At 41.5% G+C, this 26,986-nt stretch overlaps 1 protein-coding gene across 1 annotated transcript; it reads left to right on the plus strand.

The window, feature by feature from the left end:
* The first annotated feature begins 20,012 nt into the window (after positions 1-20,012).
* On the plus strand, positions 20,013-25,086 carry LOC306937726 (ras-related protein Rab-5C-like). The gene is made up of 5 exons (XM_079521640.1): positions 20,013-20,337; positions 22,227-22,378; positions 23,869-24,003; positions 24,220-24,313; positions 24,425-25,086. The coding sequence occupies exons 1-5, from the start codon at positions 20,175-20,177 to the stop codon at positions 24,556-24,558; spliced, it is 678 nt and encodes a 225-aa protein (XP_079377766.1). The 5' UTR covers positions 20,013-20,174; the 3' UTR covers positions 24,559-25,086.
* Positions 25,087-26,986: the final 1,900 nt, after the last annotated feature.

Raw genomic sequence — 26,986 nt, forward strand, 5'->3', positions numbered from 1 at the left:
CTGCATAGGGACATGTAGCAGGAGCATGTGCACCTTTGCAACGCCAGCAGAATGAATCTTGACTCTTAGAGGAGGAAGATGATGGATTCACAGGAGGTGTGGATTTCACAGAATTATCCTGTCGTGTTTGTGGTTTTGATATCTGTACTTGTTTCTTGTTTCTCAACAATACAAGTTGATTTTCCATGTCTTTTTCCAGTTGTTGTCCAAGTCGAACCAAGCCATCCACAGTGTTCACTCCACTGCTTCGCAGCTGGCTTGTAAGCTTTGGATTCAAACTCTTCAGTGTGAGTTTGATTATGTCCGCCTCACTGATCTCAGGCTTCCAACGTCGGCAGAGAGACCTGTACATGTAGGCAAAATCTCTAATGCTTTCATCTTCACCCTGAACTCTGTTTCGAACTCTCTCAGCCAACTCGTCCTCATAATCCTCAGAGAGGAATGCAGCCACAAATTTCGCTTCAAAATCTGGCCAGGTGTTAGTCTCCTGGCGAACCACATCCCACCAGTCTCTGGCAGTGCCATGCAACACATTCCTGAGGGTGGCAATGAGTTCATCATCTGTCAGAGGATTAATGGCGAGAAAGTCCCTGCACTTTTCCAAGTAAAGCAAGGGGTCTGGGGGGTCCTCACGCTGTCCAAACGTGGGGAATTGGATTTTAATGGGGGGGGGTCTGCCCATAAATCCTCCTCTTAGTTCCTCCACCAACGTGTAGCGTGGACTGCAGCCTGCGGTGAAACTGACCAGATGGTGCAGTAGTAGCTATGACGGGAGAGCTGGTTTGTGGTGTGGTTCCCGGCATTGCAGTAGTGTTCAAGGAATGTTGTTTTATGGCTAACACTTCTGCGTTCACTGTGTCGATATTTTTCAAGCATGTGTTTAATGATGAGCGAGTGTTGTCCAAATTTTGCTCAATAGGGGCCAGCGCCGTGCTAACATCCATCAGCAGTTCAGCATGGTGGTGTTTCATTTTCCAGTTCATGGTTGAAGTGAACTGTGTTCGGAGGTAATCCAGGTGCTCGATCATTTATTTATGCATTCTGCTTTGACCTTGTTCCACTGTGGTGGTTAGTGTGCAAAATGGTGTCATTCATTGCTCTCATTTCATCCTGCATTTTCGTGATCTGTTGATCACCCATTGTTAGCGTTGCATCCTTGACCTCTCTCAATGTAACAGTATTACGCTCTTGTTGTTTCACCAGTTGTTTGACATTGATTCTTACCATGGTTTCTAGGTGGTGATGGGCAACACGCATTCCTTCCACAGCAGCCACCACATCCACCAATGTGGCTCCCAGCACTGTGGAAGAGGTCGGCCTCAAGGGTTGGATCTGGTTTGTCACCAAATTGTCACAAAGATCCATGTCAATCAAACTGTAATGACTCTGTGCGTCACTCCTTGCACCGGATTGTGGATCCAGGTGATTGCTCTGATTTATTGCACTCCTTGCAGGTGAACCAGTCGGTTGATTGATTTGTGCATTTCCATCAGGCTGATTTTGTGCATTTCCATCAGGCTGATTTTGTGCATTTGTCACTGGTTTATTTTGTGCATTTGTGACTGGTTGATTTTGTGCATTTGTGACTGGTTGATTTTGTCAACCAGTCAGTGAGAGAGCACTGCAGCTCCGTTGCTGTGCTCCAAGATCCGGACACTCGGACAGTGAGAAGTGAGAACGCCAAGGTTTATCTTCTTAGGTTCTTCTCCCAATGGATCCGATTGTAGATCCGACGCACCGCACAGACTGTACTAAACTTTGAACTCGCGTACGCGATCGCTCCTCCGTCTTCACTTCAGTCTCTCCTCTCTGTGACCGGCCCCGCCATCTTGCCTACCCTTCCATTCATAGAACGTAAACGTACCGGTACCATAGAGTATATAAAAGGATAGAGACTGAACTGGCGCGAAGCTCCGCCCCCCCAGCTATTCATGTCAGTGGAAGTTGCTCAGTGGCGTTTTGAAGCACCCGGAAGACTGCCGGAAGTACCGTCTCAGAATGTCTACTTCCGCATTTGACCACCAAATTTTGGTGGTCAAATGCGGAAGTGCAACCGAGCGCTCAATGTTAAAGCCCAGCTGCACGGGGTTTCCCGGTCATGAATCCACGGGTCCGCTTGTAGTCCCTCCTCCTACCACTAGGGCCCAGAGCTTCAACGTTGAATAGCCTCACTGGCCCCTTGACCGGTACCAGCGTCGGGGGCGTGTCGCTGCGCTGACGTTAGTCTGTGGGTGTGCTGGGTTGTGCGTGGACATGAATGATTGTGGTGGTGTGAGTGGGTGCGTGTGCGTGCGTGCGATAGCAGATCGCTACAACACACACACCGTAAACACCCGAAACTGGGCGCTTCACGTGGTTTCCCATTTCCCACATGTACAGTCTGTACACCAGTGGTCCGTGGAGGTACTGCATGTGGTCCCTGACCATGCATTTAGTAATGTAGCAATTAAGATTTTGTATTTTCTTCAACGGAACAGTGCACTAAACTTTAGTGCACTGTTCCGTGGAAGTGCGTCAATGTTGTCAGTTACTGGGAAGTCTGAGGTTAAGAAATTCTACAGAAAAGTGAGTTAGAATCTCAAGAAGGGTAAATCTACCAGCTTTCCTGATTGAGTCATCATTATTAGGAAATGTGCAGATAATCATGTCATCATGTGTCTGCTCTATCAGTAGTGTATATCAGTTAACCTGAGTTTAATGGAAGGTTGGATAAAATAAGAATGGAATAAGGGTAAGCGTGGGATAGGAATAGATCAGTGGTTTTCAAAACATAAATACGTAAATTGGCTCTGGACCACTCCAGAGACAAAAGTATACATTTCAATTTAATAATGCCTGAGCTTGTTATAATTTGTTGCACGTAGTATCGTGCAATGAATGAAATCAAGTCCTTAACAGTCATGATTTAATTGAAATATTTCTATTAGCTATTTATTCAAATATCTTCTTACATTTTATGGACTTTTGAAATACTGTATTATTGAAATATATTTTAATACATTTAACAAAGGCATTCTATTTATATTTTAAAACATTTTCCCATGGACCACCTGCAGGCCTATTATTCCATGGACCACTAGTAGTCCGTGGACCATCGGTTGAGAAACAGTGGTTGTATAGACATGGGATGCAAGTGTTACGAAAGCACTAATCGAAGCCCATATCCCATCCCGACACAACAGTGGTCCCCAGTCAGGGTGGTGGTCCCTTGTTCAAAATCAATTGAAAACCCCTGCTGTAGCATATATATTACATAGTGTGTTAAATATATACTACAGATGCTTCAAGTTATATGCTGCCACTTTGCGACCACACCACAGTTGTGTATATCTGCTAACTTTGATAATATATCTATAGGGACGAACAAGACTTTCAAGATCTCCCATGCTGTCTCAGGTATTTCTGCCTCACAGAGCTATTTATTTCTTATTTAATACAGTACATTTGACACATTCACCAATCTGCAGCAATGTTTGTACAGTACTGTAACTGTACATAATCTATGTCACAATTCAACAATGGGTATACCAAAGCAATGCGGTAAGGATTATAATGTTTCACATATATTATATATATATATATATATATATATATATATATATATATATATATAAACACCTTTTCTCCTAAATTCTCTTTCAATTAGCCCTTCACTATGTCCCTCCCCAACCCATCCTTGTCCAATAGGCACGTTAGCAGCGAAGAAAGTTTGACCTGCATAGCAATCGTATATGCTTTTTTTCAAAAGCTTTGACGCAACATACTAATATATAGCGTAACGGTAGAAAACACCACTGTGTGAAAATAGTAACCGAAATGGCTGCAGTGGTGGCAGTATAAAGTGCACTGGTGGCAATAAGGTGTATATTTTAAAGTGCAGTACAATACTGACAAATAGCAGTATAAGAAATGGCAATTAAAAATATGAAGGGAATCTGTCTGTAAACTAGTCCTGTTACAGTTTGTCACTTTTTTCAAGTTCAGGAGTCTTATTCGCTGTTTACATAAAACAGCGATGTGATTCTCAAAGCACTTATTTGACAAACATAATTTCCTTCAATAATCCTTTGAACTAAGAAATCGTTTTTCTAACTCTCATCTCCCTAGGATCGGCTTGGAATGAATCACAAACTACCCTTCATTGTTGAGACGGACAAGGTGGAACACGGGCAAGACATGGGCCACTGGATTCCAAGGAGGGTACCCCTTCTGCATGCAATGGGTAGCCCTGTTCACCAACCCAGCCTGAGCACCACCCGGTTGGGAGAAGAGCTTCACCACATCCATGCCCTCCGACCTCGATCACCCGTTCAGGGATGTAGAGGCCGTAGCCCATCTCCCCAGCTACTTAACACTGACAATCTCTTGTCCTCTCCATTACCCACTCTTCGACATGACACAGACACGAGCCATAGACCATCCAAACTGCTCATCCCTTCTGTACATTGTGTCAGTCCTCTAGACTTGAGCCCCAGGTAATCAATTCCAATCAGTTTTAGCCAGATATTAATTGGTTTTCAGATTGCTCTATAATGATGTAACTCTTATTCCTGTCTCTTCCAGGGTTGTGGATGGAATTGAAGATAATGGGCATGCGTTTCATTTTAATGTAGAGCAGACTGAGTCAAAGACTAATGGAAAAGGTAATTCATTCACAGGCTTCATGGTTCATCAGTGGTAGGCTGCTATAGTTGTAACAATGAATGAACAGTGAAAAACTTGATCAAAAGGATATCTCAGGGGTAAGAGCTTGGCCATTACTTATTCATGTAAAGTTTGTTCAACATACAGAGGAGGAATGTCTGATTCCACGTTTTTGAGACCCAAAACATACAGCGCCTGTACTGTATATGTCTCAAATATCTAGGAACATTGTACTAATAATAATTACTACTTAGATTAATGCAACTCATCTCAGATTTGTACTACTTGATAAATCTTCCACACAAATCCAATTCATTGAAAACACTTTTGTTAACCCATTTGAAGTATTAGACACTAGGCTACTAGACTAAATATAAGCAACATTCATTTTTATTTAACACACTTTGTGTTCTACACCCTTTTATAGACCATTTCCAGATCAGTGCTAACCTGCTTCTGGAGACAGAGGAGGTGAGACAGAATATTGGCAAGCTTAACAATGAGGTACAGTATTTAGTGACCGTAGAGTCTAAAGTAGGCCTGCATAAAACGTGTAGTAATTACAGTTACAGCTGCAGATACAGATGCAAATTTGCAGATGGAAATGTTTGCTTAGAAAGGTAATGTCCTCACTTCAAATTGAATTGCTCTTTCAAATGTTTTATTTTATTGTTTGATAATAGTAGTCTTCCTCATTTTATTTATTTATATGTGAATGATACTGTAAATGCGTGTGAGCGCGGGTCCGCAACTGGTTCTGGCCCACATCAAGTGACCTTTTGACCAATGCGCCCCTCACCCCAAAATGGGTTCAACAGGCCTGCCTTAGACCAACTGAATGACAGACATATAACACAATCTATGAATAGAAACATTTAACTAGGTGACAAACATTTTTATGTCAAACATTTTGTTCCCCCTTCATATAGTCACACTACTCTACTTTCACAGCTCCTCAAGGGCTGGGTACACTACATACTGTATCTAAAAGCAGGACTCTCAACTTTTTCTTGACATACTTTCAGGACACAAGTTAAATGTGAACAAAATTGTTACAACCAAAGTCTAATGTACTACAGAAAGTGTATGCTCCAATTTTACATTTTAGCAATGAGAAGTAGCTTAAACATACAGTATGGCATTAGAAATCAGAAATCCTTCATTGCCGTCTTCCCTTTTCCTTCCTTTTTTTCTTTACAGATGAGCAACTTGAATCAAGAAATATCTAACCTGGCCAAGGAACTCCGTGAGATGATGCAATTTTTGCAGACCCATGTCACCATGCCGCACTATACCACCCCAGTCTCAACATACCCCTATAGCATACAGATGGCGTCCAGTGCCAGTGTGACAGCTTCCAGTGATTGGCAGACACATGTGCCTTTTAATGTGGCAACAGGGCCTCATCTCCATCACAAGCCAATTAGCCAACCTGACAGAAATGTGTGGGGTCACAGTGGAGTACCCAACCATGGCATAAATCCCACTCAAGGCCAGAGACTTGAGCATTCGCATGGACTGTCCAGTCCTGTGTCATCTTGTGTACACATATGCTGCTCTGACAGAGAAACAACCACTACTCACAGATTACAGAGTCAATGTGGTCCCTTACAAACCTCCAGAACAATACCCAACTCCTCCTACATGACCCAAACTCATGGTCATCCCTCCTTAGACTTAGCTCTGCCTTTCAAAGCTTCCCAGGGACTTGTCAGGGCCCTCAGGTGGGATGCAAGGCCTCCGTTCCCACTTTGAGCAGCAGATGTCACCTAATGTGTTCTGCAAGAAACCTCAGCCAGTCCTATCCCTCGCTGAGTGTGCAAGCCAACTCTGATCTCACACAATCTACCAACTCACCAACACCCATCCATGTCTCTGTCACCCCTACCGGCCATCCAGAAGTCCACACTGCCTTTAGCTCCCTGTCCGCCTCAGGGGTCTATACCTCAGCAAGCACAACACACAGCCAGGCCCCCCTTGGTTCTATCAGTGGTCCAAGACAGAATGATCTGGTAGGATGCAGCCATATCCACCAGACAGAGAAGCTACTATACAGTACACTGCTGGGGTCTTCTACTGGAACAGATTGCATACTTCCTAAGCATCCAGAGAGGACAGATAAAGAGGTTGTAGATTCAGAGACTAGCAGCAGTAGGCCTACTCCAACTGTAGAAGTTGGACCCATTTAGGGTGTGGACTGTGGAGGGGACATACCCTGAAGAAGACCTATATTGTATCGAATTGTTTCAAAAAATGTTATTGCATTGTGGCTACGAGCTGTGCGAACGCTTTTCTTTGCAGTTATTTATCTCCCGTGGTCAGCTCCTCACTACTGGTGTGCATTCCTGTTCTATTGTTTGGGTGACACAAGCCTGACACTTATTGCATACATCGAAACAATACTGCATGAATAATGACATGTCAGTGACTACAATGACTTTCACACTGTATCAGTTTCCTTTCTTTCTGAGCCAGTCACAGAGTATTATTATACTAATAATAATAATAATGATAATAATGAAACAACTGAACACTGTATGTACCTGTTTCTGTTTCGCATATATTGTGCAAGTGGGGTTTATTGTTTTTTAATAGTCATCTTTCAATGCTTGGTGTAGGTTTCTGCGTAGATCTCTAGCGCCACTCAGTGGTGAATAACCGTAAAAACGTCTATTGCTCAATGGTTTATAATGGTTTGGTTCCACACAATCCACAACATTCAGTGCAGCGAAACAAGCATTGATTATTCCTAGATGTTTCACTCTGGTGGTTATCGATAAAAGTGAGAAAAGAACATAATCGTTGATCAAATAAAAAGGTATTAAACCAACTTTCACCAAGGTCATGTTTTCTCTCACACTTCATCATAGTTAGCTCAAAAATTGATATACGGACGGTAGCCTATATCAATTATAAATATCCGATTAGAGCTAAACGTGCTCAACGATTTCTTATTTTTTATATAAAATGAAACAATCAACGGGGGGGAATCGGGGGATGGTTTAGAAAATGTGGACTTGCAGAAATCAATGTTAACCATGAATGTAAAGTGCGTTCCCAAGCAGTTCTTCTGACGACAAAAAAGCAACTTTACAAGTTCACGACCCTTCGCATCCCCGACAAGTCGTGGGCTTGTAGATCTGCCATTTTCACCGTGCGCGACACCGCCCTGCGAGGCACCATATAAATGAAGTGTGTGTCTCATTGGTTCAGAAACCCTGCTGACAAGGTTCCCGGAAAAGTGAGAAAGTCACTAACCGGAAAGGAAGAAGAACAGAGTACCGATGTAGGCTCCTTCTTTTCGGCAAATCTAGAATTTCCTGTTTGAGAGCTAGCAAATTTAAGACATCCGGTTGCTTTCAGAATAAAAGCGTCGTTAATTAAATCATTATTACATTACATTATTAGTATTATTATTACATTACAGTTATTGTGAAGACACACATTATGTTTCTGTGTAAAAATAAGTAATGAAATAACGTAAAAAAGTTATCTAAATGGATAAATGCCCAAGACTGGAGTGCATGGACTTTATAAAGTGGACACTGGACAAAATACCCTGCTATGTATCGACTAGTGTGACATACGCACATGTCCGTGGAGACCTCCTCTACAACACCACACTGTCCGCTAAGCAGCAGAGGTGTAAAAATTAAATTGGCACACCATACAGCGAGGTGAAAGATAAAAAATATCCCATTTCCAGACTAAAGTGAACTAAAGTGGACACTGGACAAAAATCCCTGCTATGTATCGACTAGTGTGACTTATGCACATGTCCGTGGAGACCTCCTCTACAACACCACACTGTCCGCTAAGCAGCAGAGGTGTAAAACAAAAATTGGCACGCCATACAGCGAGGTGAAAGATAAAAAAAATGTCCCATTTCCAGACTAAAGTGAACTAAAGTGGACACTGGACAAAAATCCCTGCTATGTATCGACTAGTGTGACATACGCACATGTCCGTGGAGACCTCCTCTACAACACCACACTGTCCGCTAAGCAGCAGAGGTGTAAAACAAAAATTGGCACGCCATACAGCGAGGTGAAAGGTAAAAAATGATCCCATTTCCAGACTAAAGTGAACTAAAGTGGACACTGGACAAAAATCCCTGCTATGTATCGACTAGTGTGACATACGCACATGTCCGTGGAGACCTCCTCTACAACACCACACTGTCCGCTAAGCAGCAGAGGTGTAAAAATTAAATTGGCACACCATACAGCGAGGTGAAAGATAAAAAAATATCCCATTTCCAGACTAAAGTGAACTAAAGTGGACACTGGACAAAAATCCCTGCTATGTATCGACTAGTGTGACATATGCACATGTCCGTGGAGACCTCCTCTACAACACCACACTGTCCGCTAAGCAGCAGAGGTGTAAAACAAAAATTGTGTTGTAGAGGAGGTCTCCCCGGACATGTGCGTATGTCACACTAGTCGATACATAGCAGGGATTTTTGTCCAGTGTCCACTTTAGTTCACTTTAGTCTGGAAATGGGATGTTTTTTATCTTTCACCTCGCTGTATGGCGTGCCAATTTTTGTTTTACACCTCTGCTGCTTAGCGGACAGTGTGGTGTTGTAGAGGAGGTCTCCACGGACATGTGCGTATGTCACACTAGTCGATACATAGCAGGGATTTTTGTCCAGTGTCCACTTTAGTTCACTTTAGTCTGGAATTGGGATGTTTTTTGACCTTTCACCTCGCTGTATGGTGTGCCAATTAAATTTTTACACCTCTGCTGCTTAGCGGACAGTGTGGTGTTGTAGAGGAGGTCTCCCCGGACATGTGCGTATGTCACACTAGTCGATACATAGCAGGGATTTTTGTCCAGTGTCCACTTTATAAAGTCCATGCACTCCAGTGAATAGCATTTATCCATTTAGATAACTTTTTAATTACTTATCTTTACACATAAACATTACTTATTACTTATTTTTACACAGAAACATAATGTGTGTCCTATAGCATCGTTTAAATGCTTAATTTGTAGTTTTAATGTGCAAATTAATCTTTTTTCAATACTCCAGAGGGTACTCTTATTTTGAAGAGATCGTCCCCCGGAAGTCTTAGATTTGCTAGCTTAGATTTGCCAGAAAACAGTGCCTACCGAGGCTTGGTCAGCGAAAGTGAAAGTGTTTTTTAAGAAAGAAAAACAATTTACATGTGTGGACGTTGGGAATACGTGGAGTTTGTATTGGGCGTTTACATCATACTATGTTGTTAGTCGTAGAAGATTTTCCACAGCCTCAGTTAACATTTTGGCCAAACCAGCCATCAGGCAAGTACAGGGATCATTAAACCGCCCGCATCGAGAGTCTGTCCACCGGTGGACCCTTTTAAATCAACACAATATATAGAGACAAATCATATATAATATAATAAGACTATAATATAACTTTATGAGAGCATTTAGGCTGACCAGCAACGGGAACCAAGAAGAGGGGGGGGGGGAATCCCCGAGGCTACTTCGTCGCGCGAGCTCCTTTTGACGAATACTGGACAACTTCACTTTCTGACATGTCGGGGTGAGTTGTCTGTACTTTCCGCTGGGGCGAGTTGGGCGAGAAAGTACGGACAGCTCTTCACTTTCTGACATTGCGGGGTGAGTTGTCGGTACTTTCCGTGGCACCCATTACAGTAGGCCTAATGAAATTTCGGATCTAACTATCGGTTCCTACAGACGTGCGCAGTCACGGCTAATTATTTATTTATTTAACAGTAAAATCCGGTGAAACACTTGTAAGTAAGGAGTAGAGCGTCTCTCTCTCTGACTCTCTATGCAGCATTGAGGGGGGGGGGGGGTCGTTTGTGGATAATGTTTGCGCTTCAAAGGCAGAGTCTCACGGTTGTATCCTGCAGGTTCACACTCTATAACAGTGTTTCCCAACCTTTTTTGTCCCAGGGCACACTTTTCATAGCCTAAAAATCTCGGGGCACACCTAGATATACGGGGGGTGTGCATGTGTGTATGTATGTGTATATATATATATATATATATATATATATATATATATATATATAGTAAAACGTCTTTGATAAACACATTATACTTTTGACAGAGTAAAACTTATTTGAACCCAATATACTTTTAAGAACACACATGACAGCACTCATCAAATAACTCAATATACAAAATATAGCACACACATGTTCAATTTGTCAATGCAAAGTAAATACTTCTAAATAAAAAAAATGTTTTGCCACAATACAATGGTCTTAAACATGAGCAACCACTCAGTTCACTTCACACGGGTGTGATTTTTTTTGGGGAAAATATTGCTCTTTGCAATGTGAAATGCCACCGAATGTAAGGATTCATCCTTTTCCTTGTCTTTATTATGGGGCCAACTTGTGAAAGCTACATGCTTTTATTGTGAAGGGTCTCAGTTCTTACAGCCTGCAAGCTCACAGCCTGGATTGATTGATTGATTGAAGAATTTATTAACAGTTTGCAGAATTACAGTACATTTCAAGCACAAACTCAATACAAAGGCTGTTAACTGTGAGTGGACGACCCAATTAAGCATTACACTTGTTTCCAATAGGGTCCACCATGTTCAAATCATCAAAACATTTAGAGACGTACAAATAGACACTTCTATAGACAGAACAGGAATTCATCATAAAGGAGGTAAAAAGGGAAAAGAAATATATACAGTGAGGGGAAAAAGGGGGGGGGGCTGGGGGGGGGGGGATTCAGATTTTACGGGGGCCAGTTTCGAATTGCAGCCATCCGTAGGTGCCCTTTGAGAGCGGTTTTGAAGGAGTCAAGGGATTCGCATGTCTTAATGACAGTTGGTAGGGCGTTCCACATTTTGGTGGCATAGGAGCGACAAGAATTTAGTCCCTTGTTTGTGCCGAATCTGGGTTGTACATGGTTCGTTGCACTCCCTCTGGTGTTGTGGGTGTGGACTTCGTTAACATTAAGGAAGTATCTAGACAGGTACATGGGTATCTTGGTGGTGTATCGAATCTTGTGGACCAGACCCATTGCAAGCTCCACCTCCGCGGACTTTTTGCGCGACGGCCAGATTCCCGGAAACGCTCTCCTCCGCGCAAAAAGTCTGCGGAGGTGGAGCTTCTTTTCCATCCACCAGCTGTCTAAAAACTCAGAATCTAAGCTGCGCGCAGCTTAAGAAGTGCGCAGCTTAAGACCGTTTTGCGCTAAGGTGTGGAGACGGTGTCACAGCCACAGCCTACAAGCTCACAACGCGTTGCGCGCGTTGTGAGCTTGTAGATCAACTATTTTCAGCATGGAACACGTGTACGACGAAGAATAAATCAGGCATCACTGCGCTTCTGTGGAGGGAGGGAGATATATATTGTTGGCAAAACGAGGCGATCATGTATGGACAGTTGGACACATACGACATACCTCATCGACGCAAAAAATAAGCAATTGGAATCTATTTTCCGTGGCACATTATAAACAAGTTTACTTTACCTCCTCAGTGTTTGGGTCGGGACATGTAGGACTGTATGTGTCTGCTGTCTGCGTGCATATGCGCGCTGCGCGCTCCAGTGAAGATTAGTTAATTTGTGTTGGATAAGGGCTTATTGGTGGGTTTTCCGCTAGATATTAATAAGGAGTGATTAGGGTGTGTTTTAGCGGGGGTTTCGCCTGGAAGGCTCACTCACTTTTGAACGAAGTTGAACGTGAGAAAGTGACGTTCACACACGCCAGAAATGAACGCGTTCACAATGACGTTCATCAGGCAGAAATACAGTACGTTCAGTTCACGTTCAGCCGAAATAGGAACGCGTTCGTGAACTATCGTTCTTTGAACGCGTTCCGGTACATCACTGCACATTTATACAGTAAAGTTGCCAGGCGAGTACAGGTGATTAACATTCCTATGGCCGATGGTCGTTAGAGTCTATTGTTCCGTTGTTGTTGTTGTCGCACGAATCCTGCAGCTCAGTAGCTATTGCTTTCGGGGGAGGGTTAGTGTTATTTTTGGTCAAATCAGGCGGCACACCTGGACACATCAAACGGCACAGTAAAGTGCCGCGGCACACAGGTTGGGAAACACTGCTCTATAACATACGACGAATTAGACCGTTCCTCAACCAGGAATCAGCCCAGCTCCTAATCCAGACAACAGTCTTACTGGCCTACCGGCATGTGCACTTAAGCCTCTCCAACTGATCCAAAATGCCGCAGCTCGCTTGGTCTTCAACCAGCCAAAATTCTCACATGTCTCCCCCCTGCTCCGCTCCCTCCACTGGCTCCCGGTCGCTGCCCGCACAGAATACAAAACCCTGATGCTGGCATTCAAAGCAACCAGAGGTATGGCTCCCCCATATCTTGCAAGTATGATTGAACCCTACAAACCCTCCCGCGCACTCTGATCAGCCAATGCAGGGAAGCTGGAAGTACCCACACTAAAAACGCCGGGACAACGCTCCACACGTCCCAAACTCTTCTCCCTTCTGGCTCCAAAACTGTGGAATGCACTCCCCGTTGCAGTCAGAACTGCAGCATCACTCCCAATCTTCCGCCGTAGTCTGAAAACCCACCTTTTCAGACTCCACCATGGCCCATAGCACTTACCCTACCCCCTTAGACAGCACTTTTTAGACTTAGATAGCATTTGATACAGACTTATAGCATGTTATGTAGACAGCACAATAATTGCATTGTATGTAGTCATAGCACTTCATAGTATATATGTACAGCATAGTATAGTAGTTTATATGTACAGTGTCATCACTGCATCAGATCGGGGGTTTTGTCGGAGAGTGCCAAAAAAGCTCCCCGATAGCATAATTGGATCAAATATCGTGCAGTGTGTAGGGGGCATAACTCTGGAGGAGCCCGGGATCGAACTGGGAACCTTGCGGTTCCCATCCGGCTGTTCTACCGGCCACTCTACACCTGAGCCACTGCCGTGCCATGTGTCCAGAATACATGCTAAAAAAACAAAGCTAAGAAATTAATGGCTTTCTTTCCATCGCCTTCAACATTTACATACATAATCAGCTTTTTTGTCAATGTTGATGCCAAGTTGCCAGCAATGTGTCATCAAGTTCTAGCAGGATTTGTCCCAATGCTCTCTGTGTCATTGATGAATAAGACAAATCTGGAGCCTTTACAGATTTTAGCAACATTGCAACAAATTGATGACATCATGGGTTAAATTATTTTGCTACATGTTGTTTGCAACCCGAACCTTGGTCTGCGATATGAGTGCATTTTAATGATTCACTCATTGCTTTTCCCTGTTGCATTAATTGCTGTGACGTAATGTGATCAGCCCAGTACTGTGATACTTTTTTTTTTATCCCTGTTTATCGCACATTTGTAAATCCATGGGTCTTCTTTTTCTACATGGTCTACTGGAGTTAAGTAGAAAACACTGTCTAGTAGTACCCAGGGCTATGGAAATTAGGAAAGCCTATAAACTCCTATATAAAATCGTTTTTCTCTCCTACCTTCCATGCTTGCTTCCTCCATAGAATGTTGTCTGATCTGCTTTGGCATTCAGAAATGCAGTTTGTTGACCCGGTAAACAAAGTAGCTTTATTTGCTGCTCTTTTCTGCCTCTATGGTGTGTGTGAAAAATTCCATCAGCATTCCCTCTGAAGAACCGTGCGTGCGTTGGTGTGTTTGCCTGTATAGTCCAATTCTTCAGCCAGGCCAATAACTGGTGACCTTTTTCATCTCGGTGTTTACCGTCACTCACAAAATTATGCACAATTGTTTTGAACTTTATTTTCTTTGCTGTACAATTAGAATTTAGGCACACTCTTAATCCAGAGCGATTTACATTAAGCAAGAACAAAAAGCATGGCAATACATCACATACATAAAAAGTAGTTATCATGAAACATGCGTAAGATAAGAACGTAACCGTGGGATATCTATACAAGTAAGACGCGCAAACGCGGGAAGCGAACGCAGCTCGTAAATTGCAATAACAATTAGAATAAATTACGTACTTTAAGGTTGTTTTTTTATTTTTTTTTAAAGTTTAAGTTAAGTTTAAGTTAAGTTTTTTTAAGTTAAGTTTTTTAATTTTAAGTTTTTTTAAAGATTTTTTTAAGATTTTTTTTTAAGTTACGTTTTTTAATTTGAAGTTTTTTTTTAAAAGATTCTTTAAGATTTTTTTTTAAGTTAAGTTTTTTTAAGTTAAGTTTTTTTTAAGTTTTTTCTTTTTAAGTTTTTTCTTTAAGTTAAGTTTAGTTGTGTGTGTGTGTGTGTGTGTGTGTGTGTGTGTGTGTGTGCGTGCGTGTGTGCGTGCATGTGTGTGTTTTTGTGTGTGATACAGCTGCGCCCTCTGGTGGCGGGCGGGTGGTGTTACAGCGTGACACACACACAGACAGACAGACAGACAGACAGACATGATCTGCTGGGTCTCATAGTAAATGCTCACTGCGTTCGCAATCACTGCGTTCGCAATCACTGCGTTCGCAATAATGAAACTATACCTACTATACATATACCTGTATACTACAAGTAAGACGCGCAAACGCGGGAAGCGAACGCAGCTCGTAAATTGCAATAACAACAATTGGAATAAATGACGTACTTTTTAAGGTTTAAGTTAAGTTTTTTTAAATTAAATGTTTTTTCAAGTTATTTTTTTAGTGTGTGTATGTGTGCTTGCGTGCGTGTTTATTTTTTAGGTTTTTTTTTTTAAAGTTTTTTCTGTAAGTTTTTTTTTAAGTTAAGTTTTTTGTGTGTGTGCGTTTTTCCTTTTTAAGTTTTTTTTTTAAGTTAAGTTTTTTTTTAAGTTAAGTTTTTTTTTGTGTGTGCGTTTTTCCTTTTTAAGGTTTTCTTTTAAGTTAAGTTTTTTTTTAAGTTAAGTTTTTTTTTAAGTTAAGTTTTTTGTGTGCGTTTTTCCTTTTTTATGTTTTTTTTTAAGTTAAGTTTTTTTTTAAGTTAAGTTTTTTTTTAAGTTAAGTGTTTTGTGTGTGTGCGTTTTTCCTTTTTAATTTTGTTTTTTAAGTTAAGTTTTTTTTTAAGTTAAGTTTTTTTTTAAGTTAAGTTTTTTGTGTGTGTGTGTGTGCGTGCGTGCGTGCGTGCGTGCGTGCGTGCGTGCGTGCGTGCGTGCGTGCGTGCGTGTGTGTGTGTGTGTGCGTGCGTGCATGTGTGTGTGTGTGTTTTTGTGTGTGATACAGCTGCGCCCTCTGGTGGTGGGCGGGTGGTGTTACAGCGTGACACACAGACACACACACACACAGACACACGGACGTGATCTGCTGGGTCTCATAGTAAATGCTCACTGCGTTCGCAATAAAGTGCTATGACTACATAAAAGTCAATTCTAGTGCTGTCTATGTAACATGCTATAAGTCTACATAAAGTTCTTATCTAAGGGGCTAGGGCAAGTGCTACGGGCCATGATGGAGTCTGAAAAGTTGGGTTTTCAGACTACGGTGGAGTCCCAGTCCCAAGATTGGGAGTGAGGCTCCAATTCTGATTGTAATGGGAAGTGCATTCCATAGTTTTGGAGCCAGAAGGGAGAAGAGTTTGGGAGTTTGGTCGGTGAGGTTCGGAGGAGAACCACTTTAGTGCCGTCCCACCGATGCCCACTGTATTTTGATAGCGACGGTGAGATAGATAGGAAAAGAGGACAGAGAGCAGGGCAGTGACAGAACAAATGGTACGGCCAGCCCAGAGTGTCGAACCTGGGCATGTTGAAGAAGGCATTTTATGCCCATGTGGTAAGCGCCTAGGCGCCCTGCCCCTAACCAATTTGGCTAAAGGTCACTCCAAGATTATATTTTCTAGGGGTTTTCAACCGTTTTCATTTCATGGTCTACTATTTATTCAGCATTTGAGCCACGGACCACCATTTGATGAGGTTTGGCCTCTCAGGCCCAAGACTTTGAATATTTTGTTGTCGATGGATAAGATAAATTTCACTCTGACGTTTAGCATTTTAAGTCATTTCAAACATGGCTTTGCTCTCCCGTCACATGCTAAAGATTTAGGCCCAGCCCAGACATGGGACTGAGATAAAGCCCAGAGCGAGTCAACTCGGGTCTGAATGTCTCTGACCTAGCCTGACTCACTGTAATGACATCTCTTTACTATTCTGACATACTCATTCTCTGTCATTACTCATTATGTCATTTCCTCCTCGCAAATAGCTGTTGTTAACTCTGTTGTACAACAGACAAGTGTAATGTAATAACACCTTTTATACTTTTTGTCGTACAATGTTTCTTCTTGTCAGTCACTGTCTGACATGGTGGATTATTGCGAACGCAGTGAGCATTTACTATGAGACCCAGCAGATCACGTCCGTGTGTCTGTGTGTGTGTGTGTCTGTGTGTCACGCTGTAACACCACCCGCCCACCACCAGAGGGCGCAGCTGTATCACACACAAAAACACACACACACACATGCACGCACGCACACACACACACACACGCACGCACGCACGCACGCACGCACGCACGCACACACACACACACAAAAAACTTAACTTAAAAAAAAACTTAACTTAAAAAAAAACTTAACTTAAAAAACAAAATTAAAAAGGAAAAACGCACACACACAAAACACTTAACTTAAAAAAAAACTTAACTTAAAAAAAAACTTAACTTAAAAAAAAACATAAAAAAGGAAAAACGCACACAAAAAACTTAACTTAAAAAAAAACTTAACTTAAAAAAAAACTTAACTTAAAAGAAAACCTTAAAAAGGAAAAACGCACACACAAAAAAAAACTTAACTTAAAAAAAAACTTAACTTAAAAAAAAAACTTAAAAAGGAAAAACGCACACACACAAAAAACTTAACTTAAAAAAAAACTTACAGAAAAAACTTTAAAAAAAAAAACCTAAAAAATAAACACGCACGCAAGCACACATACACACACTAAAAAAATAACTTGAAAAAACATTTAATTTAAAAAAACTTAACTTAAACCTTAAAAAGTACGTCATTTATTCCAATTGTTGTTATTGCAATTTACGAGCTGCGTTCGCTTCCCGCGTTTGCGCGTCTTACTTGTTATATTGTTGTCTGTGTGCCATTGGCCTGCATTTTATTTTTCCAGTGAAAAAGTTGAGGCAACTAATGTGTTCTGCAATCTTCACTTCCTGATATGAACTGAGCCGGGTTTCCTGTCTCTGACCAAGCAGAAGCTGATGGACCTCATGTGCATCACTCAACTGAAATGGAGTTGGATTTAAAGTGACAATCCATTGCTTTTTATTTTTGACCAATCTGGTTGGTAGACTACTAGAGCAGTGGTTCTTAACGGTTTGATTCTTTGACAACCATACATTTTTGCAACTAAAAAGTGCCATCCAGGGCATTTTGCCCGTTCCTAACTGAAGGGGGGCCCGTGATCATTCTGTACCCCTGACACTGTCAGCCCTCCTCCTAGCTCCCCGTCACCTTTTTGCGTAATGTATATTGGTCATCTATTGTATTATTGATTCCTGATCCATTTTCAGTATGAGAAAAAGAGCCTTAAGTTTTGAAATATATATTGAAATTTATCATTAGAGAACTTGGATGCAATGTGATTTAATTCATTATCAAAACAAAGTTATTTCAAACAAACGTGTTTATACAGTATGAATCACTTTTTCCCTCCTCGCCCACAATACAAAAACATTCACGCTGCTGGTCTTTCCCTGGCGAAGGTAGTGTAGAGCTTATCTGGCCATGAGGCAGGTACATGCCACCTCTTTCATGTTCTTGTTCCTGACTGTTTTTGATGGTGATTGAGAAAGCCAGCATGACAGAATCTTAGTCCTGGTGATGTGCTGTGCTGTTTGAACCAACCTCTGTGTGGTTGTTGTGAGTAGAGCATTCTTTGCCAAGCCGTCTACACTCTACACATTAGAGTTGTAGACATTAAAGACATTAACCTTTTGGCTTCTGGGTAAAACCCGTAATATTTCCATTTATCATCACCACATACCATACCATTGGATGGCGGGCAAGCTTTCAGTGATACCACATGCTGTTTCAAACAAGCAGAGGCTCTTTGCAGCAACACTTTGCCAAAAGTAAATAACGATTAAATGATAACGCCGGCATCTTATCTTTTGTAGTCAACCCTTACCCTTGTGCAATGTAAGTTTCGAACTCATTACCATTTCATGAAATGTTTCTGTTTCAGTCACCATGCTTATGATATATATTTATTTTGTGGGCTAATATGATAGCTCAGGGTTTGTCACTGACAAATTGTGTGTGTGGAATACTTGTAAGAAGGAATGACAAACTAAATTTGAAAGTTAGATTCTGGTTTCTGGATTACCAACTAGACCTAATCGTGACTCATGAGTTGGGTTTTGACTGAGGCTGTGATACTCGTCAGATAAAACCCCCCCACTGTTTCTGAATATTGCGGCACTCCAAAAAAAAAATACAATACTTTAGTTGTTTGGCATAGAGCCGTCATCTCTACGCTGAAACGTCATAGTTGGCAAACTCTAAAATTTAATTATGAAACTTGATTGATAATAATGACCATCTGAAGATGCCTACACATTCCCAATGCAGGGCAGCAGATGGAGTAGTTAGGATATGTTTGTGCAAAGAGCGTAGTGCTGCACGATTCTGGCTCAAATGTGAATCTCGAATTTCTTTCACAAGATTCTCACACAAATTTTTTTTCCTGAAAATATTTATTAAAAAAACAAGCAAAAGCATAAGAGTAACTAAAATGAATTTGACCTCCAACTAGTGCTGCATGATTCTTCACAAAATGAGATTGCATAGGTGTGATTCTAGATCTCGATCTTTTTTTTAATTAATTGGGCAGCACTAAAAGAGTACATTTCCTGTGATCAATGACCATACAGCTCTGATACATAATCAGTAACTCTTGGATAGCATTGTTCCTGCATTCCTTTGTCACTGCTTAAACGTTGGAAAACATTTTTCTTATTTACACATGAGAGCAATACTTTACTCACTCGCAAAATGTCAGCTGATACACATCCATCACATGAGGGACTCGCTTGCCAAATACAACAACATGTATAAGCTGACTGAAGGTGTTGAAATGTGAAGCCTTGTAGATCTGTTCTTTTTGGTGAGTGAGTGGGCTCTGGGCTGGCACTGTCCTATTATGGAATATGGATTGTATAATTTGGCTTTATCAAGATCTTAAACCCCTCGTTGTAGAGTGTTGCCATGTGGTACTGTGATGATGCCAAATCACTGCTTGCAAATTATGACTCCTTTTGTAAAATAACACAGCAGGTATGTGCTCCTTTTTAAGCACATCCTCGCCACAGAGCTTTTTCTTGTCACAAATTTCTTTAGGTTGAAAAACACTGTCATGCGTAGAATACGCTGGTCTGTTTGAGGCCCAATGTTCGAATGCTGCGCACAGGACTCTTATTTATTTATGTACTCTCTCTCTCTTCCAGCTTTCATCGGTGAGGCATCTTCTCTGGTTTGCAGCCTGGACTATACCTGGCCTTGCCTAGCTCAACCAGCCTTTGTCCGGGCTTTGTCCGCCCCTGTACTAAGCCTTAGCCTAGAGTCAACTGGGACTTCCATTCACTTCCTCCAGTGAAGCTCTAAGCACAGCACTATGGCAGGGCGAGGACAGGCACGAACCAACGGCACAGCAGCAAGCAACAAGATCTGCCAGTTCAAGCTAGTGCTGGTGGGAGAGGCGGGGGTAGGCAAGTCGAGCTTGGTGCATCGCTTCGTCAAGGGCCAGTTCCGTGAGTCCCACGTGAGCACCATCGGAGGTGAGCGCCTTCCAAATGTATTGTGCCTTTGATGGAATCAGAGTGACAACTAGCTTCTCACATGTCTAATCCTCTCTGCCACATAACATTTAATACACTCTAGAAACCGCTTCTGGTGTTTATCTGCCCAGAAAGGTTTAGACGTGACTCATTTGTTTACACAACAAACAGGGTAAGTCGGAGCTTATATTGTCAGCTACACCTTTACCTCCAAAACACAAATGATTATTGTCTCCGAGAGAGTATGCTTTGCACTCCGTCCGTGTGTGTGTCCTTCCTTCCGTCCGTCCGTTATCAGCTAATCTCCGGTACCGTTGGCCCGATCCATACCAAACTTTGCACACACACTCCATGGATGCCAACGATGAACCTCTGCTCCAAATATTCTTCAACGGCCCGTTATAGCGCCACCATGAGGCCGATTTAGGCAAAACACATTTCTGTAGATTACTCGTACACATTTTATCCATACATCACACAATTCGGTATACACTATCTCCATAGTCATGTGATCAACACAGATCTGCACAATTTCCCATGTTCCATCCTGATTGGCTAATATTGGCTTCCAAAGCTCACATGATTGGTCCGTTTCGAACAAAATGCCACAAATCACAAACACAGTGTGCAATTTCCGTGAAATTATACACGCACATTTCCACTAGGCCGAGGACGACATGCCACTCATTCTTTTCCGAATCAGCCTCATGGTGGCGATATAACAGGCCAATTCCTGTTTTTAGCTATAACTTCATCAATCTGTATACAACTTATGTATGATTTATCAGATTCTACACTGATTGGCTAACATTGCCTTCTAAAGTTTTCAGGAGTGGCCCGTTTCGTTCAAAATGCTGCACATGTCCTGCTCATCCACAATTCTATCCTCAGAGATTCTATGAGTGATCTGGCTCTGCATTTCCTCAACAAAATGAAGAACATTGTTGCAAAAAACAAACGAACAAAAAAACATGTTTATATTACTCCTATACATTTTGCCAAACATCACACACACTCCTATCCTCCTGGTGGAGACCTGTGCCCAGAAGGGCACTTTTTCTAGTTTATTATTTTCATCACATACAAAAGGTGTATTCACTCATGGGGATATTGGCCTTGACAAAGTTTGTCTGGATTTTAACTTTGGGGTTACAAACATTGAAAATACATTCTGTATTAAAACATATTGATGGTTCTGTGGAAAAGTAACTCGCCAGTGGGAACACTGGCAATGTTTCATTTCTCTGGCTTAGGTCTGTTCTGTTTTTTGTTTTTGTCATGTCAAGGTATCTGCAATTATCTTGTTTACATATTACATTGACTCTTCCTCCCCTTTCCAGCCTGGAGGTCTCATCTAAGATCTAGCTTTTTAAATGAAAAAGGTTTAATTACAAATGGCAATCATGTCAAGTGAATTGTTTGTTTAATAAAAGGTTTGATTGAATAATTGATTAACATCACTAGATACAAGTAGTACAGTCAAAGTTATGCTAAAAGGATAACCCAAAAATCTGCAGGGGCTTGTTTCCATTGTGGTCCATCACCAGGTTAAAACTCTTATTCTGATAACAATCAATGCTATTGTGTCAAATGGAACCCATTCATCTGCTTCAATCGTTCCAAATGTGTTATCACTTAATTTCTTTACTCTTTACTAAAGAGCTGGAGAGATTGGTCGGGCTTTGAATTGCTATGGGTAAAATAAAGGTACAATGTGCTTTTAAAAAAATATATCCCACGATTTGTAACCCATTTTTCACCCATCAATGTCAATTATCGAATGTGAAGGGGAATCGATAATTACTTACTGAATGTAGTTGCACTTTCACTTGTAAGTCACTAGACTGCATTGCATGTTAAACTGGTTTTTGTATTGTCTTTTTCGGCAGCTGTCTTCCTCACACAGACGGTATGTTTGGATGACACAACAGTTAAGTTTGAGATCTGGGACACAGCGGGACAGGAGCAGTATCACAGCCTGGCTCCCATGTTCTACAGAGGAGCCCAGGCTGCCATCGTGGTCTATGACATTACCAACACAGTAAGTTACCTGGCATGTAACATATTGACCAACACGGTAGTTCTCAAACATTGTCAAGGAAACCTTATTTATTTGGACGCCCATCTGATTATTTTTTTTTGAGATCCCATAAGGGATAAGATAATATTTGTGTTAGACATTGTCAAAATGAACAGATTTTGCTGCCATGTAGTTTGTAACAATCCCAGGAACTGGAGGCAGAGACGTAGTGCAAATTCCAAGGCTCCAACTTTAATAGTAATTTAACACTATTTTACAAACAATGGACCTGGCTTCACCGTAGTCCGTAACTCTTAGAACCTACACAACAGCATTCCTCACAGCACATCCACATAACATCTGTCACTCACTTCCCCAGTCCCGGAAGTCCCACCCCACACTCACTTCTATTGGCTGTAGCTGGCCGCTACAATATTCATAGCTACAATATTCATAGACTCACGTAGCCAGCCTTCACCTGCATGCCTTTGCAATGCATATTGCCCCCATTGCGAAAAACCACTGAGAGGGACGAGACTAATATCCACGCAGTGATATTAGTATCGCTACGCAAGGCTAATGTATTCACTCATTTAGCTGGGGACCCCTAGAACCCTCCCAAGGACCCCTGGGGTACCCGGACCCCACTTTGAGAACCACTGGACTAATGCACCTAAATAACCTCTGTCAGCTATGAATGTACCCTTGCTTTTCAGCTTGGGTTGATGATTACAGAATAATACAGAGCGCTCCGCTCCCTGCACTGGCTCCCAGTCGCTGCCCGCACAGAATACAAAACTCTGATGCTGGCATTCAAAGCAACCAAAGGTATGGCTCCCCCATATCTTGCAAGCATGATTGAACCCTACAAACCCTCCCGCGCACTCAGCCCACTCAACTCAACCAACGCAGGAAAGCTGGAAGTACCCTCACTAAAAACGCCGGGACAACGCTCCACACGTCCCAAACTCTTCTCCCTTCTGGCCCCAAAACTGTGGAATGCACTCCCCGTTGCAATCAGAACTGCAGCATCACTCCCAATCTTCCGCCGTAGTCTGAAGACCCACCTTTTCAGACTCCATCATGGCCCATAGCACTTATCCTACCCCCTTAGATAGCACTTTTTAGACTTAGATAGCATTTGAAACAGACTTATAGCATGTCATGTAGACAGCACAATAATTGCATTGCATGTAGTCATAGCACATCATAGTACATATGTATAGCATAGTATAGTATATATGTATAGTGTCATTATATAGATATGTTCTAGTTACGTTCTTAGCTTACGCATGTTTCTTGATAAATGCATTTTATATATGTGATGTATTCCCATACTTTTGTTTTTGCCTAATGTAATCTGCTAAATGCCTAAATTGTAATTGTAAATTGTAAATTGCAAAGGACCTTTGCTCATATAATTGTGAAGTTGAAGTTGTATGTGAAAGTTGTATGATTATACGTATTGAGTGTATTTTGTGTTGTGCTTTTTTCTTCTTTCTTTTTTTTAGGATACATTCACACATAGGAAAGATTCCTGTGCAAAGAAGTGGGTGAAGGAGCTCCGACAAGCCATTCCTAATATTTTCATTGCATTGGCAGGGAACAAAGCAGACTTGGCCAACAAAAGAGATGTAGATTTCCAGGTACATAAAACGTACCGAGTACAGTATTTGCTATCTAAATAGACATTTATCTATCTAAATAGTTCATTATACTGTAGTTGTTTTAGGAGAAGCCTAATAACAGGCAATATTAATGCTACTGAAACTTACATTTTCTTTAATGAAATTCCTAGACAATAACGTCTTCAAACTGCCTGATAGCAGTTTCCAAATGTATCTGCATCTTTATTGTTTTAGGAAGCACAATCGTACGCAGATGACAACAGTTTGCTCTTCATGGAGACCTCAGCCAAGACTGCTATGAATGTCAATGAGATTTTTATGGCCATAGGTAAGCGCCTTACATTACTATGGGACATTGATCCATCATATTATATTTCTAAAGTACATAAATGTTTGCTCATTTTCCATACATCTACCTGGTCTGTGCTCTTTAAAATAGCCAAGAAGCTTCCGAAGAATGAGCCCCAGGGGGGTGGAAGTAGTGCTGGTGGACGTGCCAGAGGCGGCGTGGACCTGCAGGATACTGCACCACAGGGCGGTGGAGGTAGCAAGTGCTGTGGGGGTGGAAACTAACTAAAGTACTGAGTCAATTGATCCAAGCGACCTACAGTATCAACCAACCTGACCAGATATCAACCAGCTGACACACGCATCCCATTGGTCAAACCAATCCATGGACAGACCAGCTTCTACCTGGTACCAACCAACCAACCGTCTGGCAGACCAGTGCTATTGGCGAGTAGACTGCCAGACACAACTGATGAACCGATCGACAGATAAAATAAATAGACCAACGCACTAATTTACAGAATGAAGTTTAAAATACCCCACCCCAAGACGTACCAACTCAAGATCTCTTGATTGACAATGGACATTTGACAACAACCACCAAAAAGGCCCTATGGAAGGAGAAAAAGATCAATCAGTACCGATCGCACTTAATGGAGCAATCTGCTCATCTTTGGTTCTCTGTATTTCTGTAAAGGAAAAAAAATCTAATCAAAAGCATCTGGAGGGAATTTAAAAAAAATTAAACAGGCTTGTTGGCCCTCACCTTTCTTTCCTACTTACTGTTTTTTCTATGTACCATAAATGACTCCAGTATTTTGATCATAAGATGATGTCACTGTTAGTTTGGTGGAAGGTGCATGCAGCGTTCCTTCACTTTTACTCCTTGTTCCCTGTCGGCTTCCTGGAAGAAGTGAAGAGAGGGTTCCAAAAAGGAGAGGGGGCTGGACAGCCATTTCCTTCTAGATAGCGGCTGTATAGATGAACTGATTTATTACATTGTTATATTGTTATCACTATTGTTATTACTTCGACTTTTTGACAAGTTATTCAGAATGATTTCAAAGCATAGGGACACCTAATGCTTTATAATTAATCCAACAATATACAGTAAATAGTGCATTATTAACATTGTCACCAATAAGTCAATTTAGCATTAATGTAATGTTCTTTGAATCATCCATGTACAATGACAAATGCGTAAAGCAAGATTTGTATTCTTGACCAAAATCACAAATGTGTATTGAAAACATGTTGCTGTCTGTGTAACCAATCAATAGTTATTGTCAATATCTTCCCAATCTCTACATGTTTCCTCATCAGTTTTTTTTTCTTTTCCTGATCTATAAGTCATCTTTGTGAATTCAGATATTTATTAAGTGCACTGGCTCTGTCTTGTCATCTTTGTGAATTCAGATGTTATCTCAAACTACTTTTTATGCTTACTTTTTTCTCTTATTTTTACTTTTCATATCAGGGAGGGATCGCTTTGACCAGTGTTGTCATCCTCTGTTATGACATCAACAACTAGCACAACAGTACCTTCACAGCAGCCACTACTGTGAGGCAGGGGACATGGGGAGGGTGGGGTCATGTGGTATAAAATGCAAAAAAAAAAGAGAAAATAAATTGTAATTTTACCAAAGGGAAGGTATTTGCTGTTGCTTGTAAGTCTGGTTAACTTGACTCAAATATTGGCATAAAATATTGTTAATGTGCTTGACGTGTGTGTGTGTCATTGTGTATATTCCTGCACTATACCTGCATCCAGTGATCTTGGTACAATATAGAAATTGATCTATTGAAGATTCTGACGTTCAAATGTACAATTTTTTTTGTTTTGATTGTATTGCTGTATTGTTGTATTGTGCTTTCTGCTTTGGCAATGTAAACGTATGTTTTCTCATGCCAATAAAGCCCTTTGAATTGAATTGTGTGTGTGGTGTAATAACATGTCAGTATTGTCACCCTCAGGCCAAAATATCAGCTTTTTACACAAGATATCCCAGGATGAAAGCCTGATGAGCTTTCTTCTAGGACAATTTCCATTTGGGTGTAAAGAGCTAGGTGCAGCTGCTAGCTTGGCTGTTATAGTCATATTGCTATGAGTCCCACAGAGCTTGTTTTAACAGAAAATGGCTTGTCATTGCATCAGCCTCAATATCTTTATTTTAAACCAACTTTCAGAGATTTCATAAATGTATTTGTTTAATCTGTGAATCGAAGTTGATGGCTGGTGCCAATGCATATTTGTTTTTAAACAGCTGAAATGCCAGTTGTGTCCAGAGACATGTAACAGTGAATCCATGTTATCAGTATGGCCAAAGCCATAACTACAGTAGGGAGGCCCTAAATTAGTAAATAAGAAGCCAAAATGCTAAAACAACCCCGCCATGCTTAGCTGCACTGGCTCGAATATAGAAATTAGATCTGGGCAGGCACAATGGTCAGATGCATTGCATTTGTCGGTCTTGCCAACACCCTACCTATACCTACAGCAGTGGTTCACACTCATTTCCATGTAGCCTATTAGGTTAGGGATTTAGAAGAGCATGATTGTAACAGAAAGTGAAAACGGAGGGAAGCTAGCCGTGAAAATAATTCTAGAAATTAAACTCCCCCTGCCCTATCTGTCTGGTCTGAAACAACCTTGAAGACCATTTCGGAATCACCAGTCTTCTTCGGAATCAGAACAGGTGCGGCCCAGGCAGAT

Source organism: Electrona antarctica, assembly GCF_951216825.1.
Source record: "Electrona antarctica genome assembly, chromosome: 14".
Taxonomy (NCBI): domain Eukaryota; kingdom Metazoa; phylum Chordata; class Actinopteri; order Myctophiformes; family Myctophidae; genus Electrona; species Electrona antarctica.

Bases quoted from the DNA above. Each gene is read 5' to 3' on its own strand.
- LOC306937726 (XM_079521640.1), top strand. From the start codon at position 20,175: ATGGCAGGGCGAGGACAGGCACGAACCAACGGCACAGCAGCAAGCAAC. The intron at 22,379-23,868 runs GTAAGTTACCTG...TCTTTTTTTTAG, and splicing joins TCTATGACATTACCAACACA to GATACATTCACACATAGGAA. The intron at 24,314-24,424 runs GTAAGCGCCTTA...TCTTTAAAATAG, and splicing joins TGAGATTTTTATGGCCATAG to CCAAGAAGCTTCCGAAGAAT.